This window comes from Alligator sinensis, unplaced genomic scaffold (assembly GCF_000455745.1).
Source record: "Alligator sinensis unplaced genomic scaffold, ASM45574v1 scaffold1517_1, whole genome shotgun sequence".
Classification (NCBI taxonomy): domain Eukaryota; kingdom Metazoa; phylum Chordata; order Crocodylia; family Alligatoridae; genus Alligator; species Alligator sinensis.
The window spans coordinates 1,051,717-1,073,512 of NW_005842459.1; the positions used below are offsets into that span (position 1 = coordinate 1,051,717).

The window sequence follows — 21,796 nt, forward strand, 5'->3', positions numbered from 1 at the left end:
ACCTTCTATAGAAATGTGAGACGTCTCACTGCAGCACTCCTGTGCCCACCTTCTCCCAACCCCAAACTTCCCTGTTTCTGCCTTACATTGATTTTATCTGTCCATTTGTGTCAGAAGTCTCTCCATGTTCAGGTTAGTCCTTGTCAGCCTTGTAGGAAGGTCCTCGTGCTCTAGTCAGTCTCTTGCACCCAGAATTCCCAGATAAAAGTTTGTGTCCTAGGCATGTTGTGTTCGCATGCACAGTACCTGTGTTTCATGGGCAGTGGGCTAATGGATAGGAATCATGAACAAGTCAGTAGTCCCTGATAACTGTATTCATGTGTTAGCTCTCCACAAGATGAGCTGCACGCCCTCCTTCTCGGGACCTTGTTATATACCTCAGTTAGGTTATACGTATACTACTATAAACTGGCAGTAGAGACAAAACACAAAGTCTGATCAGATACAAAATGGAAGGCAGAAAACAAAATTGATGGACATAACTTTGTACAGGTCTACCCCAATCCATAACAGGGCCATGATTTAGAAATGTGTTTTGATAGCAGCAATTGGAAACAAATTGCTGAAGTCAAATATTACAAAGATATCTTTTTTTATTAAGATACAAAGTATCTTCATACCTTGGGTTTAATAACAAATGTATTACTATAAGAAATGGTCCTCTGGCATGTGCCAGAGATAAGGGAGCTATCTTCGTAAGAGAATTTTTAAAATTCCACTTGATCTTGTATTTCTAGAAATGAGTCAGGATCATTCTTTGCCCATCTGAAACATGACTTTGTGAAGGAAGAGAGCATTGGCTCTTTGTTTCATGCTACAAATTACATAGTAGAGAATTTCACACGGGCCACTTCCCCTCCTACCTTTCCCATTTTCATCATTGTGGTATTTCCTTCCCTGATGATTTTGGAGGCCGGCAAAGAGGTGTCTCTGTACCCTGGCTTAAGAACCACGGAGCCAGAGGATTGACTAGGGAGACATCAGGAAATAACTTCTGTGTAAACTTCCCGACAGCTTGTTTCCCCTTCTTTTTGCTCAGTTACTTGGTCCAATCCATATGTCAAGATTTCATGACTCCTAAAATATTCCATTCACATGCACATTTTTCCTTCTTCCTTTCATCTATCACATGCAGACCCCTCTGCTCAGGATTTTTCCATTCTGAAAGTTTCCTCCTAGAAAAGAGGAAAAGGAAAGCTGTATGTTATCTGTAGAAACAGATTTCACTCTAGAGAGCATCAGCTTTTATTTGCTCCTGCCACTAAGTTGCTTTTGCAGCTTGGGGAAGGCGACCCAGTGACAAAGGCCTACTACCATACTCAAAATAGTGCTTGAAGCATGGAAATGGAGAAGGAGCAATTCCAGAAACCACTGAGAAGGAATGGGTTGACAAAATATTGTTCTGGGCTCTGTGGAGGACCTGCCAGAATAGCAACCGTGTGAAAAAAAAACAATTGAAGTTCTAGCATCATTCATCCACACTGATTGCATTGTTCTTGGCAGAGAGATTCTCCAAGTCTGGGATGCTGCTTGTTAGGTCCCCATTCTCCAGTGTCCAGTTGTTGCTGGTACAATGCATGTTAATAGGTGGTTCCCAGCATCCAAAGTCCTGTTGTCCCCCAGGGATTTAAGAATCCAAACACCCAAAGAAAATTGCATCTGAAATCCAGTGAATGTAGATCTTTGCGTCAGATATGAATGAAAGCATTTTGGTGTCCCTGGTGGGTAGCTGTGGCAGAGGACTCCATAATCCTGTTAAATAGATTGACTGTTAGTAGTACCTGAATGAAAAGAGGGCTAAGGTGTAGTCCTCACTGATTTAAGATTATGGGGAGGGAGTGGGCTGGGGGCATAATCCCCGTAGGCCAGTGGAAGAAAGCTGATACAAGCAAGGTACAGAATCTCAGCTTTTATCAATACGCTTAGATATCCTGGGTCCAGACCATTAAAAGATCGCTTGTACCTCTACTGTGAAGATGGTAGTGAACTGGACAGCTCTATCATAATGGGATTTGCTACAATAAGGGGCAAGTACGTTCATGTGGAAGACAGAGCTTTTGTGCAATGGGCTCCCTGAGGAGCTAAGTACCGTGATAAACCTTTTGAACTTTCACTTGCATTCAAGGGAGATTTGTTTGACCTTTTTTACCTTCCCTAGTATAAGCAGACAGCAGCACATGTATGTTAAAAATATAATAACAACCAAAAAAATCCACTGCACACACTGCTCCCACTAGGGAAAAAGGTGAGAACAAATAACACGTGAGGGCTTTTAACCTTGTCACAACTGAAAAGCACAAACACTATGGCGATGAGTGTGGTATTAGAGCAATGGATGGAACAAAACAGAAATGTTCCCGAAGGCTAGTGTCATGATTGACAATACTGCACATTTGAAAGTGCAGTACACTGATAGATATTCAATACAGTAAAGTTCTCAAGTGAGAATTTCCTAGTAATGAAACACCTCCGTTGCTCCTTCTTCAGAAAATTGAAGTTATGTTTTGTCCCATGGTTCATTTCCTCATAGTAATATTATAATACTGTACTGAACTGTAGTATTGCATTTCCAATCCTTTCAGTGATCACTGAGCTCTTGCTGAAGAAGGACAGTAAAAAGTTTGCATTGGGAGATATACTTCTTTATATGTAGTGTTTTACTTTAAAAAGGGACAGTCTGTTTTACTCGCTTGTATAATGTACATATCGTGAAGTTAAGCATAAAAGTTTTTCTGAAATATCTTCATTTTTTTTTTCTTTCAGGCAACGAAAGCAGTAGAGGAAGAGAAGGAGCTGTCTGCAGAGGAAAGGAGGATTTTGGAAAGAAAATTAAAGAAAGAGCGTAAGAAGGAAGAAAAAAAACTGATGCGGGAAGCTGGAATCTCTGCTAAGAAAGAGGAGACCAAAAAGCCATCAGGGTCTGAGTTGGCACTCGAGTATTTAACTAGGTAAGAATCCCAAAACCACTGAAGCTCTGCATGAAAAGTAAGCTGTAGATCATGGCAGAAATGCAGACCCAGCTGAGTTAAGTAATAAAACTTCAAAGTTCAACTTAGAGTTGAATGTTAGTTTCATGTTTCTTCTCAGCTGGCATATATGGACAAAATGATTCATTCAACTTTATTATTTTTTATTATTATTTATACTGCATCCCTCTATGTGAACCACCATGTAAATCGTGGCAAAAGACATTCCCTGTCTTGAACATCTTATTGCACTTCCCATCTTTTCAATGATCATTGAGATCTTGCTGAAGAAGGACAATAAAAACAACTGGGAAATTTACTTCTTTGTAGTGTGCTGCTTTGAGACAGTCTGTTTTAGTCTCTTATATAATAAAGTAGCATTAAATGGTTAGAGTTCATATAATCTTCAATTTAACCCAAAGCAATCGGTAGCATTTGGGAATTGTAAATTAGATGCACTACACTACGTTTTAAACTTCATAAAGTTAAAAAGCTGTCCATTTGTATGCCAAGGGTTCATCACTGAACGGGTTTCAGATTGCAAATAATTCTTTTCTGTAGTTGGCGTATTTGTGCGTCATACTTAAAATTCCAGTGCAAAGCAAAGTCCACATTTAAAAGAAGTGCAACTAAACTGTCTTAGTACACTATAACCAGTGAGCAGTCCTAAATAAACAGGACGGTGGCATTTATTTTTTCTGAACTAAAAACTACTCTGCACCTCTAAAAGCTCCAGAAGATTTGCATGTAACAAAGAATAGGTTACTACTTGGAACAGCTCCAGTTTTCTATCTCTGGCAGTGCTTAAAATGAAATACTCAGACAGTCTGAATGGTTACTTACAACTTACAACTCCTTAGTGGGGAGGGAGGAAATTAATTGCATTCCAGGCTGAGGGACATGTGCATTTTTGTTACATAACCTTCATCACAGAGTGATAGCAAAATGACAATAATATTTTAGATCTGGAAAACAGCTGGGGCCCTTCACCATTGTTTTGAACTGCAAATGGATTGGTAGTTAGCTACCATCTGTTTAAACCGTACTCTGGAATGTGTGGTAGTAGGTAGGGATATGGAGATAATGGCTTTCAGGTTTGGAAAGCAAAAGAACAAGCTGTGGGTTTTTTGGTTAATATTCTGTATTATCTTTTTGGATTTTTGCCTAGTTAGGTATACAGAATAAAAGCCTGAGGACATCGTAACTGTTAGGGAGACACATATTTTTACTATAGTGTCTCATTTGACCTAATACCAAATTACCTTTGAACCTGTCAGCGCACAGTTTGGTTGTGTAATTGAGTCCTCTGTGTGTATACATCAACATGGTACTAGGGGAATTATGGCATAAACCACTGACTTGAATCCAGTGAGGTTAACAGAGAAGGGTGGTAGGATTCTGATCTACAGAGCAGACATGATGATGAAGTTTTCCAGCTGTTAATTCTGGTTACCTCTCTTGTACTGTTTTAAATTACAGAAAAGTCTACTTCCTTTTTTGTACATTTGAAAAGATTCCATAACCCTTAGGATGGGCAACTGAACTAAAGGCCCATACTTAAAAGTCATCACTCAGGATCATGCCTTCAGTTTTAATCTTCAAGAGAAAAAAAGTCTGAAAGCATAGGTCTTAGTGGCAAAACTCCCACTGACGTAATTGGGGCCAGGATTTCAATCCTGTTGTCTTTTTCAATTGGTGAAGTCATTTTCTGAATAAAGGAGAATGTAGGAAGAAAAGGGAGTAGTACAGGTGAATGATGAGTGATATTGGAAGCAAACAAAAGGAAGTTGTGGGTTTATGTTCTGCACTTACGTAATATAGTAAAATACTTGGTAAGTAAGGTAGAGTTTTAACTGTCTGACTCTTAATGTGAATCTCCTGTTGGACAGGTGGAACTTGAAGTTATTTACTGGGGACTAAGACTGTAATTTCAGTTTATTAGCAACATAATATTCAGTGTTAAAAAACACCACATCTCATTTTGGCTTTTGAATTCACTAAAAGAAATCAACCCTAAATTGGTACAGTGAGCCTCAATATGCCTCAGAGGAAAATATTAGGACACATTAAGAAACAGATGCATGGGAAAATGCAAGTCATTATTTTGTAAGGCAGAGGGAATTGCTTGCATATTCCAAGAATTATTAGCACTTTGGTAGAATCACAGTAATGTATATGGAACAGAATAAACAGTATTTCTTCACCAGAAAAGGTCAAACAGGAGAAGAAAAAGAAAAATGCAGGAAAGGAATAACAAAATGCTAAGTGCGGAAAAGAAACATAAATTAATCTATCATAAGGTTTTTGTGTTTTCCTTGTTTTACTGTATATAGAACACCCTGGTTCAGGTGCAGTGTTGTATGCTGTAGTTTCAAAAGTAAAATGGGAGTAGCACTCAGGCCCCAGGGTAGAGGTTCTTCTTTGCTGGTGCATAGCATCACTCCCCCAAGGACATGCCTCACCCTCCTAGTTGCAATGAATTAATGAAGAGCTAACATTTATGAGAGGCAGTAAGTCATGCCCAGAGTGGGGAATCTGAGACCGTTGATTGGAGACTTACCTCCTGATGCCTCTGACACCAGCAATAAAAAAATCACAGCTGTATTCAAAACAGTCTTCAGCATGGCATAGCTATGTTAGGCAGGACACGTGACTCTTCCTCACAGAAATAACTGGTTCTTCCACGCCCTTCACAGAGAGTGTTGGGTTTTTTCCAAAGATTTAGTACTGCTCAACACAGCATGCATGAATCAGAACTATACTTTCAACCTTGCACATGGTTTGTTACTACTGAGGGCAGAGGAATTAGGCCTAGATTAGTAGTGTCTGGGCCCCAAGAATATAAAGTCTGATGTTACAGAGGGAGTCTCAGATAAACTCAGTTAGATGGTCAGGTGGTGTAAAGCAGGTTAGGTGCATTGAAGTCAGTGATAACTAAAGAAGTTTAACCTCCTAAGGATCTGCTCTGGTTGTAGCAGAGTGCCCTCAAATATAGCTGCAACAGCATCACTAGCCCAGGCCTACAGAGGAGAGGTGACCACATTCACAAATGGATAAAGGGCACAAAATGACAATGTACAGAACAACAAGCCCAGGGGGTACAATTAAGACTGTCTGGCATGGATTTCCAGAAAGTATAATCCATTAGTCATTTCAGTGATCACAAATAAGCCAAAAGGGACAAACCCTTTGGGAAATGAACATCAATTTTCTCTTAAAGCAGCCTCGTTTTTCAGCTAACTTAAAAAAAAATCCTTCCTGTTTATAAGGATGTTCATTAAAGGACTTCTTAGTTGACAAAAAACACTTTAAAGTGAGGTCAGATGGGAATGCCACCTTGGGACTGATGGAGGGTATATTGCAGGAGGAAAAAAAACCCCAATTTAATTACAGTGTTTCCTACTGCTTGCTTATATTGAAAACAAAAGCATCCTGCATTTAAATAATATCAGGATTGTGACACACAGCAGCCCTGCGAAAAACTTGGATACATAAAGGTAATGCTCAACTCGTTTTTCTGGCTTTGCCATGTCTTAAAATAAAAACACAAGCACAATAGAATAGTTTTTATAAGAATTTATTGGGTATGTAGACAGTATGCACTAAAGTCCTGATCGGTAACTGCTTTGAAGTTCAGTGAGTGTTTAATATTAGTAGGCAATGCAAACTAATGATGATGGGGACACCACCAGAATATATGACTTGGAAAGGCTCCGAAAGTTCAGAGCATTATCTGAACATATCTGGTCTTGTTTGATCAAGAAATTAGGCTGGAAGTCTTCTAAGAATAGCCTTTCTCTGGAGATTTCCTTTTCTTGTTGGTTGTGGGTGGAGCGGAAGGATAGTGAAAGGTTGTCTCCTTGCTCCACCACTGTTCCTCTTGGGTATTTTGATCTTTTTGCTTTCAGCTCTGGACAAAACCTGGAAGTGTGGCGGGGCACAAACATTTTTTAAAAAGCAAAGAGGAAAAGACTTTTTCTAGTCTTTAAAAAGTACAAGTAATAATTTTCCTCTGAACTTGGTCTATCTAAATTAGGGGCCCTCCTGACAACTATAAGGATTCATGGATTTTTTTTCCCCATTGTGCCTACACAATAGCAAAGTGCCAAGAAAAATGGGTCCCAAAGGAATTGTCAGAAGGTGGCAAGCAGTGAGCCCAGCCTGAGTGTTTGTCTTGGGGTCTAGATGAACTTTAGGAAAACCTGAGTGTTTGTTTTGGGGTCTAGATGAGCTTTACCAGGCTGGAAGCTTTGGATTGGTTTCCTCTCACTAGTGCAATGTAAGAGCAGACCATTGTTTCTGCCACTTTCTCCTGTTCCTCCTCCCCAAAGAGAGGGGAAAGTAACTGAGTGAGTTCTTTCTTCTCCTTCCCCTCATCTGGGATTGTAAGAGAGGGAGAAAAGAAGCTCTTGTCTTCCTCATTTTGATCTCATCTTCCTTCATTCTCAACATAGTATGGCAGCTCCCTTATCTGCATCTTGGCTTCTCTCCCTTGGAGATCCCAGCGTGCCTGCACAAACAGGAAAAACACTCTGATCCAGATTCTCAAACACATATAGGTCCCTTCCAGCCCCTAACAACTATGAAACTATGAGATCCAGGCAAAGATGTGACAAGGTGTTGAGATGAGAAAAAGTAGAACCAAAGGACAGGATAGGTGGAAAGGTTATAAGAACCTGGAAAGGGGAAATAAAAAATAGTCCAACATGGGGAATAGAAACATGGGAAGAAAGCGGAGCATTTCTCAGTGGCAGGCAGGGAAGAAGTGCCAGATTTTATATAGAAGTAATTCATTTGGTTATATGGATCTTACTTCCAGAAGGCATCTCCCAATAATAGTGACATCTGCCCTTCATTTATAATAAGAAGCGAGGGTTCAGTTTTAAGACTGAGATTAGAAATGATTTTTTTCTCATTGCTTTTGATGCCCTTAAAACTAAGTTGAAAATTCCCACCTCTCTGAGTGCCCCTTGGCTACAGGTGAAAGGATGTTGCAACTCTTGGGAGTACTGGCTAGAGCTAATTATAGCTTAATTGACCTGCCATGGCATTAAAATGCCTAGCAGAACTTGTTTGTCTTGGCAACTCACATGGCACTAGCGATGGTGTTTCTATTCTTATGCCTCATTGAGGAAGTGCACTGCTTTATGGGCCTGCACAAATGGCAATCATAGATAGCGATCATTCAGAGAGAACTAAAAAAAGAAATTTGGGATGCCCCAAATGGTTCCATATGTGCATAAATTGAAAAGAGGATGGATTAACCTCTCTTACAGGATATTGCTATAAACTATCTCTGCCTGAGATGTCACTTATAACTAGGGACGATTTATTTAAATTACCAAGTACAAAGCTTGGCCTTAAATTATTGATGTAAATTAACTTTTCCATGTGTACCTCAGTTACTGTATGAAGGAAGGTGCATTCTTATTGGTGTATATAACCATTAGAGCACGTTGATTTATAACTACCTGGAGGCTTTACACCAGATCTCTTTGCTACCTGGGAGGGCACCCTATAATTACATAACTGAATTATATTGCTTAATGTTTTCAAATTCTTAGTAATATTACATTTTAGTGTGTTAGAAATGGTGATAGATCAGTCACTTATGGGTCTCCCACAGGACTAAGCTCATAATGGTACATGAACTATTGTACCCTATTTACAAAGCTTGACTTCAAAGTTAAAAAAGAAGGCAGCCTACTGTAACTCAGTTTTGGATAGAGGCTCATGAATCCAACATATTTTTTTATTTTAAATGCTTTAAGAAGCTATAGTAAGTTTAGAGCTTTAAATATCTTGTATTTAATTTCAAATTTAATTTTAAACACATTTATTTTTCTAATTTAAACACTGTAAATAGCAAGATAGGCAAATCAAGTTTAAAAACACGATCAATTTTATTATCAACATTGTTTATGACTTACTCCTAAAAATGCTTCTGAAGTGCACTTTTCTTGCCTTCATACTGCCCTGGATGCTTACTCAGGCTCTAATTTCCTTTGTTCCCCTTCCAGATTTTCCCTTGCTATGCTAATTATTGCAGAGCCCTTTCAACAAAAAGATTTGGGGTGTATTCAGAGAAATAAGACTGGGGTTTGTGTTTGTTTTTTCAGCTAGACACTGAAAAGAATAGCATCAAACCAGGCAATATTCAGAAACACGGAGGTAAGAATGCGGGTTCTGTACGTTTCAGTGTGAGTGAGGAAATGGTCTCGCTGTTAATAAATTCCTTGATCCACTGGCACTAGGCTGAATCCTGAGCGTTTCTGCAGCCACTGCTAGAATTAGTCTTTGCTGTCTCCGGTGTCAGTAGAATCAAGAGGGTTCCTAACCCCTGGCCAGGCTGTTAATAGAAGTACCAGGTTTGTTTCAGCTGAAAGTAGCTCTGCTTTTCAGAAGACATGAATTGGCATTTGCTACCAGGCTGTCACCAGAGTGGAGCTCTTCTGGGATCACCAGCAGTAACTCAGTGCTAGCTAGAAACTAGAACAGAGATATGAAGGGGACAGATGTTGTAGAAACGTTAACATACAAATTAACTTTTCCCTCCAGAGACCATATATTATTGGGCTTTGGTGGCAGTTTAACATTCCACATCTTCCCCCCGCCCCTTTCAGAAAGCAACAGATGTCTTTGGGGAAGATGTCAGTGGGGATCTTCTCAGCAAACAGAAAAGAATGAGGGGGGAGCTGATGGTGGGTTGCCTTTTCTGGCCTCCCCTCCAGAGCCAAATAAAAATTCCTCCTTCTTCTGAAGTTTCTGAAGGAGACCCTTTCACTCTGACTTTTCCCCCCGTTTAATTTTAGACTGCAGTTAGACCAAATTAAAGTAGATTAAGTTTCTTTCTTTTTTTTTTAATCCGTGGTATAATTTATGGTAGATTTTGACAGACACAATTGTAAAGCTCTGCCTACAACAACCAGCTCATTTCTACTCAGCGTTATCATTCTGTGTAGTATTAAAACTTCAATCAGTATTAGTAGATGGTTTGCTTTACTAGTTTGGATTGCTTTTTAAAAAAATATTTATCCTTTAGTTCAACTAGAAGTTATGGGCTTGATGCAGGAATTAGTAGGTCATTTCGGGCCTGTGTTGTGCAAGAGATCAGACTTTCATAATGGTCTTTGCTGGCTTTAAAGGCTAAAAAGTGTACTTAATTTTCATGACATACAGAATCAAGTCTACATTCAAAATCCAGTGCTGATATCATTACAAATGGGGTAAGTATTTTTCCTAAGAAAAATACCAGGAAAACTACTGGTGCAGATCTGGAAATTCCGGACTATGACAGTTCCATAAGCTGTTAAAATAAGTAGTGCCTACCATACATACTAAAATAATCAAGTAATTTGAGGCATAAGTGTATATAAATAACAAAAATTTAAACATCCTGTGTGGACTGTTATCATTTAAACTAGAATGCATCATTCTAAAGATTCCATGCATTCCCAGCCGCTCCAGAACCTCTGCACGACTTCATCTAAGATTTCATAAAGGCTTGACCAAAATTGTCGAGTCTATCTCTGTATCTAGGGTTGTTCCCCAATTGAATAATGATTTTGTTTGTGGCCCCAGAATGTAATTGCAGGAGTATGTAACTTTGGAAACGCTGGGGAATTTAATGTAGACAGCATTCCTTGACAGATGTAACAACTGAAGCACTCTACCTTTGAACTGCTCTAAACAGAGCATGTACAGAAGAGCTTCAAATATGATCCTCAAAAAATGAGAAACATCTTTGAAGTGCTTCTTGAACCATCTGTATAGTCTACAGAGCCAGGGGGTTGGTCCGCAGGCATCCCATAATGACCTGCTCTTCCTCCCTCTTCAGTTCTCCCCATCTCATCCCCACAGTAGAGAAAGGGGAGAGAAGATTGAAGAGTCATCTTGGCTGTCCTCAGGAGCCACTGGTGGACTTGAGGCATGAAAGGAATCCTTTTCTCCCGTCTCCTGGGGGGGAGCAGAGCACTGTGGGGTGTTGGGGTTGTGCGTCATGGGTGGAGAACACTGCTACTCTGTGTCATTTTGAAGTGCTTCGGTTGGAAGTTGCACTCCTGGAAGGCACTGAAGCACTCTGAATTTGAAGCACTTCAAATTGGAGCAGCATTTGGAGTGTTTCAAGTTCATGTCTGTCCGTGGCTCAGAGTAGACACAGCAACAAAGTTCCATTGTAAATTTTCACGAGACAAGAAAGTGTGTAGAGAGAGACATCTAAATGGCAGCCCTTAAATTAGTTTGAATAATATGAAGACTACTGGAGATTTCATCAAATTATGAGTCACACTTAGCCAGTAGCTAAAATGGAATCTGAATAAACCTCTGAAAATTGCATTCAATTGGCTTAAGAGAAGTGCTGTATTGTAACTACAAAGGAATTTATTGCTGGATCCTCTTCACCCGTTGTTGGGGCTTATAAGTGACATGAAAGATCAGCTTTGCCTTGGAGATTAAGGAAGGTATGGTGGGCTGGGGACAGTTCTGTATTTAATAATTTCAGGGGGATTATGTGATCAGTTGTAATTTATTTCTAGATGTTTTTTACTATTTTGTCACATACATCCAGTCAGATAACAGAACCAACAGGAGTCCAGATATTTAAATAGTCTGGCAGATATGCAATAAATTACCATTCTACACTGTCATGAGGCACTGATCTTTATAAAACTTGGATCTTTATACATTTCTGATACTATCCTGACTTCAAAGATTTGGGCCTGCTATGGTCACAGATGCTGGACACCTGCTGCACCTAACCCGTGGCCACTACTTAGAACAGGGCTGGGCAATTATTTCAGGTGGAGAGCTGCTTAGTGAGGTTTGGTGAGCTTTCGAGGGCCGCATGGGTATCAACGCCCCTTGACACTTGCCTCGCCCCTGGATCACTGTCTTGGGACTAGATGTCCCACCCTAACCCCTGATCTTTGCCACTGGAAGTCCCTACCCTTGCCCTGCAAAAATACTCCTTTTGGGAGGGGGGGTTGTCATCTTAGAACCAGAAAAAAACAAATGATACACTAAAAGTCAAAACACCTACTATAACATATTTTAATTTTATTACAAAAAATATTGTTGTCATGATCTGTGTTTGTGTACTGTATATAGAGGTGATTGCATAGCAACTCAAAATAATCTCTTAGTCATGTATATTGTGTGAGGGGGTATGGTTGGGGGGTGTATGGTCAGGGGGTATGTGTATATGGTGGGGTTTTTTGGGGGGTGTATGGTGAGGGGTGTATGGTAGAGTGGGGGGTATGTATGGTGGGAGGTGTGTATGGTAAGGTGTGTGGGGTGTGTATGCATATATGGTAGGGTGCATGTATGGTGGGGTGTGGAGGGGGGGTGTATGTTGGGGCGGTGTGTGGGAGAGTTTGTGAGGGGGTGTAGCAGTGTGTGGGGGGGCATAGGGTAAATTGGGAGCTTGTATATATGTTGGGGGTTGTCAGAACAGGGTGTCAGTGTGGCATTTGTGGGGTGTGATGGAGGGTGGAGGGATGTGGCAACCCCCCCTTACATTCCCCCAGTGGTGCAGCAGCAGGCAGGGGCACTCGGGGCATTGGGGCCCAGCTCCAGTCAGTGCTGCATATTGTGGCATGGAGCATAGCTTCCCACCCGGCTGTCTCTACCGTCAGCGCTCCTCATGCTCACATGGCATGGGAGCCACTGGGGTGGGGAAGACAGCCAGCTGCAGCATATGAGGCTTTCCTCCCGTGCCATGTGAGCACAGGGAGTGCCGACGATAGAGACAACCCAGCGAGGGGCTGCACTCCTCACCGTGATATGCAGCACTGGCCAGAGCTGAGCATGAGCGCCCAGACTGTCCCTGTCTGCTGCTGTCGCTGCTCCCTGCTGGGGCTGCGTGCCATGGGGGGAGTTTCGGGGGGGTTCCCCACATCCCTCCACCCTCCCTCACACCCACACGCTGCCCACCCGAGCTCCACGCTGCTGCTGCCTTCTGGGCGCGGGCTCCATGCTGCTGCCAGCCCCACGCTCAATTCTCTCATCCAACTGCAGCTGCACCCCTGCCCCTGCCACTTCCCTACCTGCTGCCCAGAGCGAGCGGGATGCTGAGGAAGCCCAAAGTAGCAGCAGCCCTGCCCGGAAGCTGCTGCTGGCTGGGCACGGCCCTTCCGCCCACAAGGGTGGGAACGGGGACAATAGGGTATGTTGGGGTGAGGGCTATATACCTGGCTGCTTCATTCCCACCCTCATGGGTGGAAGGCCTGGGCAGGGTACAATTCATTGGTGGGCTCTGCAGGCTGGATGATAGTACCTGGTAGCCCGGATCTAGCCCGTGGGCCATGTTTTACCCACCCCTGACTTCCAGCCTCCTACTTTCTGTGCTGTCTTGCTTCTTGATTTGTACCTGGGAATTCCTTACATCTCTTGCATAAATCCAGTATCAGGATAGAGTCTGTAAGGCAGAATATTGGATGAAGGATTTCCAGTATTGGAAATATTGCAACATTGAGATTTTTAGAGGAAACTCGATACATTGATTAAATTCATTGAAGTCAGTGCCTGGCAAATAGCTGTGCTGAGCTTCCTAGAGGCTCGGAATAGGGCTTTCAGCCAGCTTTGCACCCTTCCAGTCTTTGCCTGCTCTATGGCCCCAGTAAGGACCTAGCCTTTGGTGCCTGAATAAGTTCCATCAGCTTGTTCCACTGCACCACTCCTGAGCTTTGTGTTGCAGCCCCAACCTGGAGACTCATTTTCCATCTTTAGTACAACCCAGGGCTTCCAAAGAGGTTCTTAAAAAAAGAAAGCCATATACCTGTTACCTAGCTGCATTCAGGCCCTTTGGGCTTTCTTCAAGCTACCTCAGGCCTATTATGCAACACGAAAGTGCCAGAGCAGGATGATGTGGCAGAAAAATTCCACTAAGTTGGTCATGTGGGACCCTGTCCTCTTACTGATCCCCCTCATTCTCCCTTGTTACTCACTCAGACCTCCTAGTACAACCCTCAGCCGCTTCTCACTCCTCACTGTTTGTGATCATTTGTCAGCAGCAGTCCCTTATAGTCAAGGATGATCATCATGAACGGTGCATGCCCCCAGCGGCTGTGGGGAGCACAGCTGCGCTGGCGGCAGCGGGAGTACGGCGGGAGCCCAATGAGCGGGGAGCTCCTACAGATGCCCCTGGCACTGTCGGTGTCGGGGGAAGGTGGTGAGCACCAACCAGGGGTCGGCGACCATCCGCAGGCAGCAGCAGCCAGGGGCAATCATGAACCGCCCGCAGACGCCGCCAGCGGTGCCGCCTTTTTGCAGGGGGTGCATTGCCATGCACGGGGTGCACGTGCACCACCTACGCGTCACCCCTGATAATCATTCCCACAGGTCAAGTAAAGGGTTGTAGAGGAGGCCGTTGATGGCTATGAAGGCCAATCCTAGAACCGCAGACTTTCTGGCAGACGCTACAGGTGGTGGGGAAAGGGAGGGTCGGACCACCGAATTCTCAGTCTTGTTTCGTTTCCTTCCATTTCTGTCGTTTTTCTGTCTCCAGGGTGAGATGGTTTTCCTCGAAGTAAGATTTGCCTTCTCTCACAAGGCGTCACCATGTAGCCCTGTCCCACGCTAGTTTTTCCCAATTTGTGGTGTCAATGCCACACTTTTTAAGGTTTGTCTTGAGGGTGTCCTTGAAGCATTTCCTCTGGCCCCTGTGTGTCCTCTGTCCTTGGCTGAGTTGGGAGTATACCAGTTGTTCCGGTAAGTGTACATCAGACATGCGCGCACAATGCCCTGTTCACCGCAGCTGATAATAATCAACGCTTCCATGCTGGTGGTGTTAGCGTCAGTGAGGACACTGGCATTTGTGCAACAATCTTCCTGCTTTATACCACAGATCCTCTGGAGGTAGTGCTGGGGATGGCAGTTCGGGCTTTTCAGGTGGTCCCTCTAGGTCACCCAAGCTTCACAGCCATAGGGAAGAGTAGGTATTACCACAGTCTTATATAGTAGGAGCTTTGTTCAAGTCCTGATGTTGCGACCATTAAGTTTTACGCTGCAGTGACATTCCATCTTCGGCCAGCTCTTTTGTTTAGCCCTTTAATCTTTTCTTTTTATGTTGGTCTTGTTATGTTAATGATCTGTTTTGTTGCTCTTTTCTCACCTCCCTCGAATTTTCAGTCTTTCTGATAAAGAAGGGCTCTAAGCTGAAAACGTTCATCCAGCTATAGTTGTACCCCAGTCTTATGTAGGGACACTGTAATCTCTATCACCTCTGCTCGGTAACATGATGTCTTTGCTTTCTTTAGAGAAAACATGGATTGATCTTTCAGCCACATCACATTGCAGTTTCATGTTTAATTTGCTGTCCAGTAAAACCCGCTTAACAATTATTTCAGTTCTTGCTAATTGGCTTTCCCATGGATGCACCAACTGTAATACATTTGTCACCGAGTATTCTGCAAACAGATACTACTTCTGTTTTCTTACAGCCTGACTCCAACAAAATCACATGTGTTGCTAATTCAGAGTTGGGTTTATGGATTAGTATAGATTGTGAGATAACAGTTTTCTCCTTGCCATCTGATTTTTGAAACTGCATGTTTAGGACCATCTGAATGTCATCTTCTACTCTCAGTGGTAGCAGGGACTAGCCCACAGCTTTCAGCCATTTAATCAAGATGTTTAACTTAAGACCACCTGGTGATTTTTCCCTATAGATCCACTGAGAGCACTTCTGGATTCAGTTTTCTGTATCTTGGTGGCAGCTGACACAATGAACTGCTTTTGGATCTACGCCAGTATTTTTCTAACCTCAAAATGTCGTGCTACAGGAATATTGTGCAGCTGCTGTACAACTGTTGTTTTAGAAGGATAAGTAACTGCTTGCTGGGGTAGCTGCTCTTTCCATTTGTGGTATAATGTGTTTTGCCACAGTGCTAGAAGCACATTAGTGTCTACACCCGTCGTTGATTGGACCCAGACTGATTCCTTGTGGGCCACTGACAGACATTCAATTAAAGGCACTGCATAGCAGGAGGCACAGTTGTGAGATCGGGGAACTGTGCTCTGAACCCAACTGTCGTTGGTACACGGGGGACCCGAGATCATCAGCTGGGTTGCACTGACAAGTAGCAAGCCAGATGCCCGGTGCACTTGTGGCTGGGAGTGCATGAGAGCCTGTTCAGCCTCAGCAAGAGGAGGCCGAGGGGGGACCTGGTGGCTGCCTACAAACTCATCAGGGGAGATCAACAGCAAATAGGCATAGCCCTTTTCTCCCCAGCACCACCTGGGGTGACAAGGAACAATGGTAATAAACGGATGGAGAATAGGTTTAGGTTAGAGATCAGAAGGCAGTATTTTACAGTAAGGGTGGCCAAAATCTGGAACCAGCTTCCCAGGGAAGTGGTCCTCGCCCCTACCTTGGGCAAATTCAAGAGGAGGTTGGATGATCACCTGTCTGGGGTCTTGTGAACCAAGCATTCATCCCTGCCTGTGGCAGGGGGTCAGGCTAGATGATCTGTTCAGGTCCCTCCTGACCCTAGCTACTATGAAACTAAGAGCCCTTGAAGGCTCTGGTGCATCCCAGCCCCAGGAACACGCCGGCCACACGTTCAATTTATGACACAAGGGGAACCAGCCACAGAATTATTACACATACATTCCTCAGCCGCTTCTCACTCCTCACTGTTTGTGATCATTTGTCAGCAGCAGTCCCTTATAGTCAAGGATGATCATCATGAACGGTGCATGCCCCCAGCGGCTGTGGGGAGCACAGCTGCGCTGGCGGCAGCGGGGGGACGGGGGGGGGCGCACAGCAGATGCCCCTGGCACTGTCGGTGTCGGGGGAAGGTGGTGAGCACCAACCAGGGGTCGGCGACCATCCGCAGGCAGCAGCAGCCAGGGGCAATCATGAACCGCCCGCAGACGCCGCCAGCGGTGCCGCCTTTTTGCAGGGGGTGCATTGCCATGCACGGGGTGCACGTGCACCACCTACGCGTCACCCCTGATAATCATTCCCACAGGTCAAGTAAAGGGTTGTAGAGGAGGCCGTTGATGGCTATGAAGGCCAATCCTAGAACCGCAGACTTTCTGGCAGACGCTACAGGTGGTGGGGAAAGGGAGGGTCGGACCACCGAATTCTCAGTCTTGTTTCGTTTCCTTCCATTTCTGTCGTTTTTCTGTCTCCAGGGTGAGATGGTTTTCCTCGAAGTAAGATTTGCCTTCTCTCACAAGGCGTCACCATGTAGCCCTGTCCCACGCTAGTTTTTCCCAATTTGTGGTGTCAATGCCACACTTTTTAAGGTTTGTCTTGAGGGTGTCCTTGAAGCATTTCCTCTGGCCCCTGTGTGTCCTCTGTCCTTGGCTGAGTTGGGAGTATACCAGTTGTTCCGGTAAGTGTACATCAGACATGCGCGCACAATGCCCTGTTCACCGCAGCTGATAATAATCAACGCTTCCATGCTGGTGGTGTTAGCGTCAGTGAGGACACTGGCATTTGTGCAACAATCTTCCTGCTTTATACCACAGATCCTCTGGAGGTAGTGCTGGGGATGGCAGTTCGGGCTTTTCAGGTGGTCCCTCTAGGTCACCCAAGCTTCACAGCCATAGGGAAGAGTAGGTATTACCACAGTCTTATATAGTAGGAGCTTTGTTCAAGTCCTGATGTTGCGACCATTAAGTTTTACGCTGCAGTGACATTCCATCTTCGGCCAGCTCTTTTGTTTAGCCCTTTAATCTTTTCTTTTTATGTTGGTCTTGTTATGTTAATGATCTGTTTTGTTGCTCTTTTCTCACCTCCCTCGAATTTTCAGTCTTTCTGATAAAGAAGGGCTCTAAGCTGAAAACGTTCATCCAGCTATAGTTGTACCCCAGTCTTATGTAGGGACACTGTAATCTCTATCACCTCTGCTCGGTAACATGATGTCTTTGCTTTCTTTAGAGAAAACATGGATTGATCTTTCAGCCACATCACATTGCAGTTTCATGTTTAATTTGCTGTCCAGTAAAACCCGCTTAACAATTATTTCAGTTCTTGCTAATTGGCTTTCCCATGGATGCACCAACTGTAATACATTTGTCACCGAGTATTCTGCAAACAGATACTACTTCTGTTTTCTTACAGCCTGACTCCAACAAAATCACATGTGTTGCTAATTCAGAGTTGGGTTTATGGATTAGTATAGATTGTGAGATAACAGTTTTCTCCTTGCCATCTGATTTTTGAAACTGCATGTTTAGGACCATCTGAATGTCATCTTCTACTCTCAGTGGTAGCAGGGACTAGCCCACAGCTTTCAGCCATTTAATCAAGATGTTTAACTTAAGACCACCTGGTGATTTTTCCCTATAGATCCACTGAGAGCACTTCTGGATTCAGTTTTCTGTATCTTGGTGGCAGCTGACACAATGAACTGCTTTTGGATCTACGCCAGTATTTTTCTAACCTCAAAATGTCGTGCTACAGGAATATTGTGCAGCTGCTGTACAACTGTTGTTTTAGAAGGATAAGTAACTGCTTGCTGGGGTAGCTGCTCTTTCCATTTGTGGTATAATGTGTTTTGCCACAGTGCTAGAAGCACATTAGTGTCTACACCCGTCGTTGATTGGACCCAGACTGATTCCTTGTGGGCCACTGACAGACATTCAATTAAAGGCACTGCATAGCAGGAGGCACAGTTGTGAGATCGGGGAACTGTGCTCTGAACCCAACTGTCGTTGGTACACGGGGGACCCGAGATCATCAGCTGGGTTGCACTGACAAGTAGCAAGCCAGATGCCCGGTGCACTTGTGGCTGGGAGTGCATGAGAGCCTGTTCAGCCTCAGCAAGAGGAGGCCGAGGGGGGACCTGGTGGCTGCCTACAAACTCATCAGGGGAGATCAACAGCAAATAGGCATAGCCCTTTTCTCCCCAGCACCACCTGGGGTGACAAGGAACAATGGTAATAAACGGATGGAGAATAGGTTTAGGTTAGAGATCAGAAGGCAGTATTTTACAGTAAGGGTGGCCAAAATCTGGAACCAGCTTCCCAGGGAAGTGGTCCTCGCCCCTACCTTGGGCAAATTCAAGAGGAGGTTGGATGATCACCTGTCTGGGGTCTTGTGAACCAAGCATTCATCCCTGCCTGTGGCAGGGGGTCAGGCTAGATGATCTGTTCAGGTCCCTCCTGACCCTAGCTACTATGAAACTAAGAGCCCTTGAAGGCTCTGGTGCATCCCAGCCCCAGGAACACGCCGGCCACACGTTCAATTTATGACACAAGGGGAACCAGCCACAGAATTATTACACATACTTTGTGTGATAGGTTTGTGGTTTATTCCCTGTTTATTGAGGTATTAATTGGATGAATGTGTGGCTGGGTTACTACTAAAGATGTGATTAACTGATTGGTCATGTCATGTGGGCCAGGGACTTGCTTATGTATGTCTTGTCTCATTGTCCATCCCTAAACATGCTGGCAGCATTGGGGGTTTTGCCTATGGGAGGATTCCCTAAGAAGGAGAATAGGTGTTTTACTTCACAACTGGGACTTAATGTTATACTCCACTTCATGCCTTTCATGCCTTTCTGTTTAGGCACCTGTACCATGCAAGACACCGGAGTGTTGCAGTCAAAATCAGCACTGCCCTTTAGCTCTCTTGACCATACCTCTTCACTGGCTGGTACCCCTCACTTTGAGGGTGGTCTGTACTTCCCCTCATCCTGCTTCTTTCCAGTCAACAGAGATTTCACGTACTCTGTGCGACTTGCAGGAGACTTTTGATCACTGAGAACTTGCATAGAGGTCTGTGCCAGTATAGGCTGTCTGGTCCCATTACCATGTTGTGCTTGAGTCTCTTAAATTTTTAGGCTCGGTGGGAGTCTTTACACCTGCTCCAGGGGTAGTAGCGGGGCACTTTAATTAGAACGGCTCAGAGAACCGCTCCAATTAAAGCTCCCGCAGCGTCTCATATTGAGTTGCAGTAGGTGCTTTTGAAGAATGTCCATATTTCTTCCCAGTTTAGAACTTCTGCTGACTTCAGTCTAACTTTTTCCCGTGTCATTTTTATTTATGATCTTTTGATGCTTCTGGTTTCAGGTGGGACTGTTAGCAAAAGAGAACAGTGCTTGAAACTCTTCTGTGGTATTTCCAATCCATTCAGAAATGGCCCACGCTGGCCACACCACTATGGTGATGTGCCCCCTACCCACCCAGCAGCAGCACGAGGTATCACTGTGTACCACCGCTGCAGCCAGGTGGGCAGGGGGTGCCTTGCCAGGGCGGTGCAGCCGGCATGGGGCTCTCGGCAGCAGCACCAAACCTTCCCAACCTTCCATGCTGGGTCCTGCCTGTTGGGCCACGGAGGCCCACAGGGGAAGGCCAGCAGAGCAGGGAGCCCTGAGCCCACACCCATCCCCACCCTCAAGAGGCTCCACTCTAGATATTGCACCCTTGGGAAAAGGGGACAAGGAGGGGAACTCGGCTCTACACTCCACTCTGGTGGTAGCAGGGGCTTGGGTGCTGCTGGGGGGGAAGGGGGGAGTGTTGTGAGCCCTGGTCCTGGGGCACCTAGGCAATGGGGAGCTGTGGGTCAGGAGCATGGGGCACTGGCAGGGCCAGGGGGCTATGGGTCAGGAGCGAGGGGCACTGGCAGGACCACGGGGCTGTGGGTGGGGAGTGAGGGGCACCTAGGGGCATGGGGGGCTGTGGGTAGGGAGTGTGGGGTCATGCTGAGGAAATGCAGTCATAACTGGGGTCATGCTGTGGCAAAGGTCCAGAAGCACTGCCCTAATGCATGGTGTAAGAGGTAAAAGCTCTGGAGGCTGTCAACCCTATTAAGTTACTGTCAGAATCAGTAGTTTTTCCAGCTTGCTAAATCTATTTAGCAATCAACTTATTTAGTGTATGGCTATGGTAAGCGATTTCTCTATGTAATTTGCTTAATGATAAATGGTCACTAAATTTTACCAAAAAAGAGAAATGGAACAAGAAACTCTAATCCTGCTTTAGAGTTTTATAATAAATTCTTTGTTCTTTTTGACACTCCAGATTAATTGTATAGAGGGTCAGGCATACAAATCTCAAAGCATATTTCAGTAAAAGCTGCAGTGATTTACTTTGAAACCCTCTGTCTCCCTCTAGTCCTACCCCTATGTCAGTGTGAAGCAAAGCTGTCAAAATATTTACTCAAGCCCTTGGTTCAAACAATCTCTGTGGGGGAAATACTATATTTAATAGTATAATTAACATGGAGTCAGAGGTCCCTCTGATATGAGATCTCCTGATTCCAGAATCAATTGGCAAAACTGTAATTCAGCCTGCTACATGCCTGTAAGTGGATTCTTGTTTTTACTGTTAACAGTAAGGTCACCCTCTTCCTCCATCTCCTCCTCCCCCAAGTTATAGTCATGATAATACCTTCAACCCCAGGTCATCAAACCACTTCACTTAGTTTTGTGCATTAAGTCTTATGTGGCTATTACCCCCTCCACAAAAGGCATGTATTACACCCTTGGAGAAGCTAGAAGTATTTTTAAGGAGAGTTTGTGGAATTTGTACCATGGTGCTGTCTCAAGACCTCTTTTTGAGGTCCCATCCTGCTTAATGCAAGGAGTTGGACTCCTCCAGATGACATCTTGAGGTCCCTTCCAGCCTTCCTTATCTATGATTTTAGATCAGCTTGTGGTTACTAAATATGTAATACATTGAAAGTTCCAAATCTGTCCAGCTACTGTAAAGACTGAGAGATTTCTGTCTTCACCAATCTAGAGTCTCCTTGAAGTTGTGAGAAAGATGAAGACAAACCTATTGTGAGTCCTCCTCCGTGAATAACTTCAGTATATCTTTCTGTCACTTTAACTTTTAACAGCTAGGACAGTCTAAAATTAACCTGAACTGAA

At 44.1% G+C, this 21,796-nt stretch overlaps 1 protein-coding gene across 2 annotated transcripts in view; it reads left to right on the forward strand.

Moving 5' to 3' along the window:
* The window catches only part of CUNH7orf50 (chromosome unknown C7orf50 homolog), an 87,754-nt gene that overhangs the window by 33,357 nt on the left and 32,601 nt on the right, over positions 1 to 21,796 (forward strand). For both annotated transcript variants that reach the window (XM_025212361.1, XM_025212362.1), the window contains one exon: positions 2,764 to 2,948. In XM_025212361.1, the coding sequence (XP_025068146.1) occupies positions 2,764 to 2,948 (185 nt within the window). The remainder of the gene's footprint in view (positions 1 to 2,763; positions 2,949 to 21,796) is intronic.